The following is a 12,550-nucleotide window of genomic DNA, read 5'->3' as shown; positions in this document are numbered from 1 at the left end:
TTGATTTAGTGGATTCTCCTGCCACTGCATCACAAGAGCCTGTTGGATTCTGGGGAACCAGAAAATATTGGGAACCCTTGCTTTTGAAAAAAAAAAAAGAGGAGCAGGTTCCACAGCTCTTAATTCTTTTCTTAGTAGCTCCTAATATCTGGAGGCTCTACTTCTGAACCTGTGCTGAATAGGGATTATGCATTCATGCATCCAATAGCTTGGACGTTTATCACATATCGAACAAATGGACACACAACAAATGGTGTACGCCTATATCGACGTACTTTAGAAAGACGCACACACCATTCGTTCTGTGTGCATACATTTGTTCAATCCCTTCTCAGTGGATACCAATTGTTCTTCACTAAGCAAGGATATAGAGGTCATTTTCAAAGGGACCTCTGTGAGGAAAACTGTTTTACATGCTGAAATGGCCTTTTAAAAAAAAATTACCCACCTGAAAAGCAGGTACTTACACGTTTGTCAGGTTTATAAGTTTATCTGGACTTAGTGGAGGCATTTTCAAAAGTACGCACATAAAATTTCTGTGCCCAACTGAGCAGATGTAATTGCGTGTGGGAGTTTTGGTGGGCTAACTTATGCACATAGTTGCCATCTAATTTATAAAGGCTATTACAAAATGACTCCCTTAGAGGATAACTTTCAAACTGCACGCAGCGGCATATAATGTGTGTATATGGCCGTGCACAGATTTAATATAGCATGGGCATTTGATACACGCACGTTTTATAAAATACCCGCATCTCTATCCTGCAACATACGTGCGTATGTAGTCGAATGCATACAATACCTGGAAACCACATAATGCTCTGAATGCACGCACTTAACCCACCTATTTTAAAAACATACATGCGGATATTTTACGAACAAAAGTCCCAATTTGCACATGCAAGCTGGAGTATTTTATAACATGCACGTGTCAATGAAATTACCAGGTTTATCAATTAGTCCACCAGGTCGCCCAGTCCTTCTGCAGCTTGAACTCCCACCTCCCCCCCCCCCCCCAGAACTTCCATCCAGTCAGGATGCCAGATAGCAGGCGTAAAAATAAGCGAGTAAGCTGGAAAATATACGTGCATAAGTGCCTTTTTAAATAGCAAGTTACATACACAGCTGTTGGCCCTGCCCGGGAACACTTCGTTGACTCCTATATTACACTTATCTGCATGTACATGAATGTGCATTGTGGACTTTTATAAAATATGGATTTTTCAAGCGGAGGCTACTTACACAAATATGTGCTAATTTTTACATGTAACATTTTGAGAATTCACCTTTTAATGTCTGCAAAGCTCAGAGTGAGCAGAATTAAAATTCCTAACTCAAAACAGTGATGAGAGCTGTCATGGAGATCCATGAGGAAGACAAGATAGTTGCAAAAAAAAAAAACAAAAAAAAAACCAACTTCCTAAACAAGGATTTTTTTTAGGGTCTGAACAAAATAATGGTCTAAAGTAATCAACTTAATGTATAGAAAAAAACCTGACATTTACTAAACATCTGATGTTAATCTGATCTCAGTTCTACAACTGGCATGCAAGTCAGTACGAACTGTGGCAGGCAAGGAACAGAAAACAAAAGTGCTATTTTCAAAATGGAGCACATTCAACATAACTGTCTAGAAACAAAGGATAGTACATTGCAAAGTAATTCACTCTACGCGGGTTCCTTATTGCATGTATTTTTGAGTGCGCACCTCTTTCATCCTGAAGAAAGCCATGCCTGTGAGCAAGGAGTCTGATCCTGCCTGATGCTGTCGGCCAATTCGTTGCAAATCCAGTTGATCAGCAACTTCCTGGAGACCTCCCTGGAAAAAGCACAAGATACTAGCACTGTGCATCACAAATAGACTTTCTGCTGGATTCAGTTCCCCCCTGCACTAGGCAAGAAGGCACAAGGCTATTTGTTACTAGATGGAAATACATAGCTAGCAGTCACTGCCAAGGCAGCTATTTCTGACATGGTTGGATTTGGAACCTCAACTTCTGACTCCCCCCATCATTTCATTATGCATAATTTAATCTACCTACAAATATTTGAGGTGAGATGTAATACAAAGCTTTAGTAGTTGTACTAGTCTTGAAGAAACCAAATTATTTGCAGCTGTAATTCTTTTCATTAGAGCAACACTAGAATTATCCAAAGATGATGTACATGAGCTTGCAAAATCATATGGACCCTTTTAAATAATGTTCACATCTAGGAACTCATCTAAACTTTATTATTATGAAAAAGGTTTAACTAAAGCAGTTGGAATGATCTATCAAGAATACATTCCTTAACAAGTCTTCACAATGAGCTTAAATACCCTTTTTCTTCAAGTCTTTGAGAGGCATTTCAAATCAGCAGACTCAGACTTAAGCTAGGGCCGGTAGCAATGAATGTCCTGCACACTGCTGTGAGGAAGATCCCGTTTTGATTCCCAGGTTCAGCTTCTATTCCCTAGGACAACAGGGGTTGGACATGCGACAGAGGCAGTGTTCACAGCCCTGGGCAAAGGGATGAAAGAGTCTGAGCCATTGCTTAAAGAGGACACCAACTAGTTAGACTTCGGGTGCATGTGTGGATCGGGTTCTCGAGTGAGCCACAATCTGTGGCCCCTGGCCTAGGATATTCACTGCAATAGCTGGGCTAGAGGCAGGAGTTGTTATAAAATAGTGGGGGGGGGGGGGAAATCACAGGTAGCTGTGAATGAGAGTTAACGCCACTGTAGCCCAATAGAGATTGGCTCTAATCCAGATGAAAGACCAAAAGGAGGAGGAGGAAACTGCTGAGCAAAAAAATAAAAATAATAAGCTAAGATGAAATGCTTTAAGGTACAAAGCTTCAAAACTAATATGTATATACACACACATATGTACATACACACAAACACAAACACAGCGCCCTGGAAAAGGTCAACCCTTTTACATTTTTCGCATTCTTCTAGAAAATACAAATCAAAATGCCTTAAAATAGGATTTTCACTGATCTACACAACATATTTTACACTTTCATTGTGAAAGAAGAATTATAGAAATACAAGCCGTAAAGCCCGTTAAAACGGGCTACATTACATTTAACACAGCACCCTTCTACACTTTTTCTCCCTCACTCCCCCTTCCCCTCGTTCACTCCTCCTCTTCCCTCCACTCAGTCTTACTCACCCTCTGTCTCCCACTGCCTCCTTCCCCTCACTCTCACCTCCCTCCCCTTCCCTCAGTCACTCCCACCTCTCTCCCCTTCCCTCAGTCACTCCCCACCCTCTCTCAATCCCATCCCCTCTCCCTCAGCCCTCCTCCACTCCCTTTTTCTCTGCTCCACAACTTCTTACCCTTCCACTTACTCACATCCCTGTCTCTCACCTCTCCCTCATTCTCCCTCTCCCCTCATTCTTCCCCTTCCACTTACTCACATCCCTGTCTCTCACCTCTCCCTCATTCTCCCTCTCCCCTCACTCTTCCCCACCCCTACCTCCCTCCCACACACTCACCCACTCCTCCCTCCCTCTCACTCAGTCCCTCCCCCTCCCACTCAGTCCCTCCCTCCCTCTCACTCAGTCCCTCCCTCCCTCTCACTCAGTCCCTCCCTCCATCCCTCCCACTCACTCCCTTCCTCTCACTCAGTCCCTCCCTCCCTCTCTCTCCTCCCTCCCACTCAGTCCCTCCCCCTCACTCAATCCCTCCCTCTCACTCAGTCCCTCCCTCTCACTCAGTCCCTCCCTCCATCCCTCCCACTCCCTCAGTCCCTCCCTCCCTCTCTCTCCTCCCTCCCTCCTGGCCGCCGCAGCCCTCAGCCGCTGCCACCCGACGCCGACGCCACCACCCGACGCCGCTGCCGCTCGCCGCCATGTTGGTTTTTTTTTTCTGAGACCGACGTCCTTGCCCGCACATGCGCAGTAGAGCTGCTCTCTACTGCGCATTTGCGGCACGTCGGTCAACCTTCGTTTATTAGGTAGGATTCCAAAAGTAACTAATAAAACAACAAAAAGCCTTGATTTTATAAAAAAGTCTTCACACCCTTGGACTCAATACTTGGTGGAAGCTCCTTTTGCAGCAATTCCAGCCTTGAGTCAATTAGGAGAAGGTGTGGGATGAAACCGTTTTTGCCCAGTCTTCTTGGGCTGAGGATAGTCTGTGCACTGCTTGAGCCTTGCCATTGATTTCCGATTAGATTCAGGTCTGGGCCACTCCAGGATATTCACGTTCTTCTTGCTGAGCGACTCCATTGTTGCTTTTGCTTTGTGCTTAGGATCATTGTCCTGCTGAAAGGAGAATCTTCTCCCCAGTCCCGGGTCTATGGCAGATGGAAAGAGGTTTGCCTCCGGGATCTGCCTGCATTTTGAACCGTGCATTAAATCTTCATAAGCCTCCCCTTTCTTCCCGGTTATCCCCACAACATAATACTGCGTCACCCATGCTTTACTGTCGAGATGTTAGCCACATATCACTTAGCATCAAGACCAAAAAGTTCTGCTTAGGTCTCAGACCACAAAACCTCCCTCCACATGCCTGCAATGTCCCCTAAGCATTTCTTTTCAAAACACTATAAGGCACATCATATGGCTTCCTTCTTGCCACCCTCCCATACAGCACATTTGTGGAGTAACCTTGAAATTGTTCAACACATTTCCCCCAATCTAAGCCAAAGCCCTCTTTTAAAGTAATCTTAGGCAGGCAGTAGGTAGGGATCGGAAGAGCATTACTTGTAAACAATATAAGGCTAATGTAACAGCTATCATGCTGTACTTTATCTTTGCTATGACAATATTGAATTTCAATACAAAGATTTAAATAAAAAGTAATCTTAGGCTTCTCAGGGACCTTCTGTAGAAGTTTCCTTAACTCAAAGCTGATGGCTTTGCAGGGGCAGCCTGCTCGTGGCAGTGCCAAACTGTTTCCATTTTAAAAGAATGGATTTGACAGTGCCTCAGGGAATATTCAAATACGTTGAAAATTTTTTATAGCCAATCCCCCAATCTGCATCTTTGAATAATGTTCTCTCGAAATTCTTTTGGCAGCTCCTTCTTCAGCAGGTTTTGACTTTTGCTTCAAATTCACTTCATACACTAGAAATAGCTCGATTCTTCATCCAGAATTGGCTCAACTATTGTGACTGGACACAGGTGGGCTATTTAAACCCACTATGGGCCTTGTTAAGGAAGGTTTTTGGTTTTTTTTAAATTGGAGCTAATTTGGGTTTGCTATGGGAAAGGAACATAAGATATGCCATACCGAGTCAGACCAAGGGTCCATCAAGCCCAGCATCCTGTGGCCAACCAAGTCACAAGTACCTAAACATTAAATGAATAGATCCCACGCTACTAAGCCTTATATATTAATAGCAGTTTATGGCCTTCTGCTCTAGGAATTTATCCAAACCTTTTTTTAAACCCAGTTACACTAACTGCAGTAACCACACCCTCTGGCAACGAATTTCCAGAGCTTAATTATGTATTGAGTGAAAAATAATTTTCTCCAATTTGTTTCAAATGAGCTGCTTGCTAACTTCATGGAGTGCCCCCTAGCCCTTGTATTACCTGAAAGAGCAAATAACAGATTCATATTTACCCATCCGAGTCCTTTCATGATTTTGTAAACCTCTTTCATATCCCGCCTCAGTCGTCTCTTCTCCAAGCTGAACAGCCCTAACCTCTTTAGCCTTTCCTTACAGGGGAGCCATTCTATTCCTTTTATCATTTTGGTCGCCCTTCTCTGTACTTTCTCCAGTGTAACTACATCCTTTTTGAGATGTGGCAACCAGAATGGCACACAGTATTCAAGGTGCGGTCTCACCATGGAGTGATACAGAGGCATAACGACATCCACCATTTTATTCGCCATTCCCTTCCTAATAATTCCTAACATTGTTTGCTTTTTTTTTTTTTTTTTTTTTTTTTGATACCACAGCACACTGAGCCGACGATTTCGATGTATTATCTACTATGACACCTAGATTTTTTTCCTGGGTGGTAACTCTTAAGATAGAACCCAGAATTTGTTTAGTCTTTCCGCAATGGCCTTACCTTCCCTAAGTGCCCCTTTAACCCCTTGATCTAATGGTCCAACCGACTCCCTTATAGTCTTTCTGCTTCGGATATATTTTAAAAAGTTTTTATTAAGAGTTTTTGCGTCTATGGCCAACTCTTTTTCAAATTCTCTCTTAGCCTATCTTATCAATGTCTAACATTTAACTTGCCAACGCTTATGCATTATCCTATTTTCCTCTGAAGGATCCTTCTTCCAATTTTTGAATGAAGATCTTTTGACTAAAATAGCCTTTTTCACCTCTTTTTTTTTTTTTTTTAACCATGCCGGTAATCGTGCCTTCCTTCCACTTTTCTTAATGCGTGGAATACATCTACGCTGCGCTTCTAAGATGGTATTTTTAAACCAGGTCCGCGTCTGATGCACACTCTTTACCTTTGTAGCTGCACCTTTCAGGGTTTTGTTTTGTTTTTGTTTTGTTTTTTAAACTATTTTTCTCATTTTGTCAAAGTTTCCCTTTTGAAAGTTTAGTGCTAGAGCCATGGATTTACTTCCTGTCCCCCTTCCTGTCATTAATTCAAATTTGATCATGTTAGGATTATCAAGTGGCCTGGGGCTGCATGTGTTCCCCCTGCTTGTTCACATATGCCACCACCATGGTGCTGTCTGACTGCTTTCCCCTCTAAACTTAGCAAGAAGACCTGGGAGTACCAACCTGATGGCCCTCAACTCTAACCTGTTTATTGGCCTTAGAGCTTCCACATCTTTTCAATTTCCTTGGGCCTTCTAGCCCTGGCAATGTACTCCCCACCCTATCATACTGGCATACAGTGTTAGCATAGTCCTGCCAGATTTGTCTAAGTCTACGCCTTTTGGGAGGCAGGTGGGTTCCAGCCACCAAACTCTCCTCCGCTGGCTGGGGATCCTGTAGGAAACTGGCTGGGGATCCTGTAGGAAACTGGCTGGGGATCCTGTAGGAAACTTGGAGAAGAGACGACGGCAAACTGCAGGCCAGTAAAGCCTGTTGCAATGGGCACATATGTGCCCTGGCCCATGGAACTAAATGTGTCTCTCATTAACCCCAATAGCTGAAGATAAATCCAGTTATCTGGATGCCTCTAGGGTATGAAACATCCTCACTTGTTCTAATATCTTAGAGATTCTTTTGGGTACAGATACAAGTGCCCTTCCTTTGTATCAGAGAGCGTGCCTAAGAACTCTTGCTTCTGGGAAGGCTCCACATTGTTCTTTGCATAATTTACTACCCAAACTAGGAGCCAGATCACTATGGCCAAAGTTCACTGGTTCTCCTGGGCAGATTTTGTTCTGATGAGCCAGTCATCCAAGTAGAGATGAACGGTTATCTCTTGCATGCATAGAGCTGCTGCCAAGGCCACAGATACCTTTGTAGAAGTTGCAAGTCGACAGGGCAGGGCCTGAAACTGCTGGCCTAAAACACAAAAATGAAGTCCTTGAAATGACTGTCTCATGGGAATATGAAGACAGGCCTCTGCCAAATCTAATGCCAGAAATTCTCCTCTTCTTACTGCTGCCGTTTCCAAGCAGATGATCTCCATCCTGAAGTGGAGTACTCTCAAACATCTGTTGACCCTTTGTGGTCCAAGAGTAGGCCTGGGACTATAGCCTTTACAATGTTGTCTTCACAATCCTTTTCGGTTTTCGACATGCAGAAAGAAACCATAAAGATATCTGGCACGGGGGAAATGCACTCGGGTGCATACCCCCTTGAAATTATGTCCAGAACCCATTGGCCCATTAGGAACTGGGCCCACCCCGTGTAATACTGCACTACTGGCAGCTTACTAGTGTTACCTACAGAGGGCCTGCCTCACATCTTTGTGGAGGGTGATTACTACCTGCGGCTACAGGCGGGGCTGTCCTTGGACTTTTGTCTCAGTGAAAGGTCTAGGATTTACCTCTTGATGTGAATGCTTCTGTCATGTCTGACATTTTAGCTTTGCATTGATATTTAAACTACTGACTTCTAAAGATACATCCGCTAGTATGCTTTCTATCTCTGGGAGTCTTTGGGGCTTCGTTCTGCTCCAGTCCTTTACCAATTTCTCTAAGTCTTCCCTGAATAGGTGTTCCCCTCCCCAGACAGGCATGATTTGGAGGAAGAGTCTGCCATTCAGTTACAGAGCCAAAGCAACCTCCTGTTTGCCATCCCAGAGGTGACCAACCAAGGCCTGTCTAACTATACCATACAAGGTATTGCCAAAAAGGCTACTGCTGATTCCAGGTGAGATTTCTTCTCAGCAATTGCTGAACCCAGCAGAAGGCTGCTCGCTCCACATAACTCCTGCAAATTGAGGCCTGGATTGCCAAGTCCCTATGGAGAAGAACTGTTTCAGGATTGCTTGTATCTTCCTGATCTGGGGGTCCCTTAATGCTGTACCTCCTCTACTAGGATGGTAGTTTTACAGGCCACTGCTGATATCAATGCATCCATCTGAGGGACCCATAATAGCTTATTCTTTTCCTCCGCAGGGAGGGAGCATAATTTCTCCATCACCCTGCCAAGAGAAGTACCATTCTGCTTGAAACATCCTTCTTAGGGCTCCCATGCAAAGGAAAGTATCTTGACAGCTTCCTTATTCCTTGAAGGATGGGGGGGGGGGGTCACCATCTTTATATGCCAAGGAGCTTGAAAATTTTGAAAGCTACAAGACCCTCTTTTCAGAACAGCCTATCAAGAAATCCTTCTCTTCCAAGGGATGGTTAGAATTTTAAATTATTGTGCGCCCCAGACATTATTAAAACTAACAGAGCAAGGAAAAGGGGGGAAAAAAAAGCAACAAGGGCAGCAACTAACCACCAACAAATAAAAGAAACAGAATTAACCTGACAGACGTAATGAAAGACTCCCAGGATCAAGGGGTAACCCCCCTTAAGCAAGCTGCCCATCAGCATCTGTGAACAAAATTAAGTAGCTGGAGGGCTGCCCATGTCACTCATGGGTGGGACCAAAGCTGTATTGGTCTAGAGCACGTGGGTGGGGCTACAACAGCATAGCCATCAGTCCTGACACTCCATGGCTCCCCAAAGAGCAGTTCAGCAGGCAAGCTTGGAAGGAACAGCCAGTGAAGCCCTGGGAGGCTGAGAATCCTGGCAGCATCTGCGATCCCTCTCAGTGTGTATCCTCAGCAAGCTCTGAAACATTACTGCATGCCAATCCATCCCAAGTACTGAAACTTGTGACACGCAGCAATCAGTTATCACTAGTCGGCATTAGCCTTTGAAACCAATTTATTTACTTTTTGTCTGGAAGCTTCCTCACTGTTCCCCTGCGCTTCCAGCACAATCAGAACCAATTTCTACTGGAGCTGTGGCACCATGGACCTTCATTTAAAGTTATTCAGGACTCCTTCCCCCTCCTCCCATCTAGCCCAGCCATTGCAACAACAGTCTTTTGGCCAGGAGACAGAGACCATGGCTCCCTCTGGTACTCGGTAAATATGCACTCTGAATCTTGGCTCTCTCTCTAATTCCCAAGTACCCTGTTCTGTCAAGTAGCTTCTCCTCTGGCACTATATAAAATACCTTTAAACGTATCATCTGTGTGTCAAGAAATAAAATGTGTTTACTTCCTAAAAGAAATTGAGGTTAATTTAACAAGACCTACATTTCTGAAAAAAGTGATGTTTCCACCAATGGCATCTGGCTAATCTTTAATTGATCATTTCTTCCCTTATAAAATGATACAAATCCACCCTAAGACAAATGCTTTACTAAATAGCCCGCAGTCACCAGGATCTGACCCAACTCCTGGATTAGATATAGCTTTTTACATTTACTGCATGAGATGACTTTTCAGTAATTCAACATAACTGTTTAAAAATGACAGCCTTGCCTTCCTTCAGTATCCTTAGCCGAGTCCCTTCAAAGTCTGGTGATTTGTTCCTATTGTTTTTGAACCCATTTTTTAGTCATCTAGATTGAAAGGTGAAGTTTTTAAATAAATTCTAGAGATTTACCTCCATTACCAAATTTAGTATTTTAAGTTCCTTTTCATCAGTAGATACAGATGCAAAATATCGCTTCTAATCTCTGAAGTATGATCAGAAAAACAGCAGTTTAAATACTATTTCAGCACTGCAATTTATCAAAATGAGCAGAAATAAATGTAAATAATGTTAAAATAATGAGTGGAACAGTATAGCCTACTATTATAGTTCAATCTTTTTCAGCTTAAATGGACACGTTTTTTGCAATGACCTGAAAAATGTAGGCTTTAAAAACCAAAAACAAACACACAAAAAACACACAACCCGGCAATTACATACTTTAAGGTTTTTGCAGCTCTTCATTAGGTATTTCACGTCATAGATGGATGGAAAGAAAAGGTTCAATATATGAAAGAACTCGTGTTCCTCCTCTGGCAGTCGGGAATCCGTCAGTAACTTCACCATGTAGCCAAAGTCATATCCACTGACAAAAGAAAAGCACATTCAAAAGCAGTGATATAGCAACAGCCCACAACTGTCCAGGACCCTCTCTCATAATGGGAAAAAATCTTGCTATTCCAGGGAGGAGCCAAGACTGTCTGTAATAATCCTAGAATGGCATAAAACCCCGATTCAATCCTACCTACTACTCACTCTGTGACGCTGAGGAAAGTCCCAGTCTCCTTGCACAGAAACCAAAAGCTCCAAAGAGTTTTGCTTTTAATATATTTAGATGTAGAAGCTGAGGAATGTAAATCTACAAATACTAAAGATTACAGCACTTTTGGCGTAATGCCACCACTTCCAGGGTTTGTGCTGTTTCCGTGCCAACTCATCAGCAATTAATTTATTATTCCATGTGCTTAAAAAGTGTAAAGCAGTAAGAAGCAAGGATGATTCTTCCCTTTCTCCAAAACCATAAACACTGTTTTCCCATAGATAGGATGAATTAGCCATGCTTTCTGGGTGACTTCGTCCGACGGCCCAGGGCTTCTCTCCAAGCTTTAGGAGTCTCCTCAGTTCACATTAAAGCAAGTAGAAGTATGAATGGTAGAAAGGTTGTCCAAGGAGAAGAGTGGAAACGCATGGTTAATCCATCCCGCTATTAGCAAAAAGTTTACAATAAGCAAACTTCCTCTTTTCTGTCGATAAGCAGGCTGAATTGGCCATGCTTTCTGGGAGGCCCAAGCAAAGGACTGCTGCAAAGTCTCTCTTATGTTGTATGTTTTCTTTTTTTGCAACCCAGACTCCTTGTAGACAGCCATACTGTCAGGTTCAGGGAGGAATGAGTGGGTGGAGAAGATATCCTTCCTCTAGTATTGGAGGTTGAACTGAAAGTTGTACGAGATGTGTACCAAGGTTGACTTCTTGCGTTGTCCTGAATGCATTTCTGTACTGTGGGCGTGATTAATGGAATTGGAGGATAGGCATAGACTAGACCCCTGGACAAAAGGAATGCATCTTTGGTTACATTTCTGTTGTGTTCCACTGTAAACAAGTCTATCCACGGAAAGCCCCACTGACAAAAATAACGGTTTGCTGCATTTTGATTCAGGGACCATTTAGGACCATTGTGGTGTATTTGAGATTCCCAGTAGATATGTTGCTTGAAGGGAAATAGAGTATGTCTCTGCTCATTCCTAGATGTTCATTACCTCCCTACATAGTATCCAGGAACCTGACCCTCCCTGACCCTCCCTTTTTTGTTTATGAAGAACATAGCTACTTGACTGTCCATGTGAATCATGGAATTTGTTCTGAAGAATGTGTCAAAGTGTGAATGGCATTCCTTATCAATCTTCGATCTAGTAGGAACTTCCCCTCCTGCAACCATAGACCCTGGGTCTTCTAATAAATTGCCCCCCCCCCCCCTCAAAGCCTGAGTTAAAGCATCCGTTGTGAGGTTTAGCTGATGTGGTGGTTGATGAAGGGGTGCTTCGCTTGTTAAAACATTTGGTCTTAACCATCAATTCATATCATTCTTCATTAAATAGATAATGGTTATTCTGGTAGGCATGGGTTGATAGTATTGCGACCACTGGGTTTTCAAGCCCCACTGAGGGATCACATGGATTGCTGCTGCCATGTGGCCAAGAAGCACTAGTACATGGCATGACATCGAGGAAGACCTCGGACAAATTTGATGACAAAGAAGACAACTGCTGAGCTCTGTCATTTGCCAGATATGCCTTTGATTGGATACTCTGCGTTAGGTGCAATATGCATTTCTCGTAATTTAGCAGAAATCCTAATTCTCTAGGCATTTAATAGTATCCCTGAGGTGGTCTTGTATGTTGGTTGAGTTTGGAGATACTATGAGCCAATTGCTGAGGTAGGGGGAATAGTCATATCCCCTTCCTTTGTAGGTGAGCCACAGCTAAAACTAGACATTTCATGTAGACTCTTGTGGCAGAATAGAGTCCAAAACGGAAGTACCTTGATTTGGTAGCAATCCAATCCTATCTTGAAGCAAAGGTAGAGCCAATAGAAATGCTGGATTGGGATAAGAGTGCATCCTTGAGATTGAGGGAACACATCCAATCGTTGGGATGTATGAATGGAAGAATTTATTTTAAGGATGTCATTTTGAACTTTTCTTTGTAA

General features: G+C 43.2%; 1 protein-coding gene across 1 annotated transcript in view; it reads right to left on the bottom strand.

The window, feature by feature from the left end:
* CNOT8 (CCR4-NOT transcription complex subunit 8) overlaps positions 1-12,550 on the bottom strand; it is a 33,113-nt gene that overhangs the window by 9,577 nt on the left and 10,986 nt on the right. Inside the window, exons 5-6 of the mRNA XM_029584128.1 lie at positions 10,286-10,430; positions 1,709-1,819 (exon numbers count right to left, since the gene is read on the bottom strand). Of these exons, the coding sequence (XP_029439988.1) occupies positions 1,709-1,819; positions 10,286-10,430 (256 nt within the window). The remainder of the gene's footprint in view (positions 1-1,708; positions 1,820-10,285; positions 10,431-12,550) is intronic.

This window comes from Rhinatrema bivittatum, chromosome 18 (genome assembly GCF_901001135.1).
Source record: "Rhinatrema bivittatum chromosome 18, aRhiBiv1.1, whole genome shotgun sequence".
NCBI classification, from domain to species: domain Eukaryota; kingdom Metazoa; phylum Chordata; class Amphibia; order Gymnophiona; family Rhinatrematidae; genus Rhinatrema; species Rhinatrema bivittatum.
The sequence above is the reverse complement of the archived record's forward strand: the minus strand, read 5'-3'. Positions and strand labels throughout refer to the sequence as shown.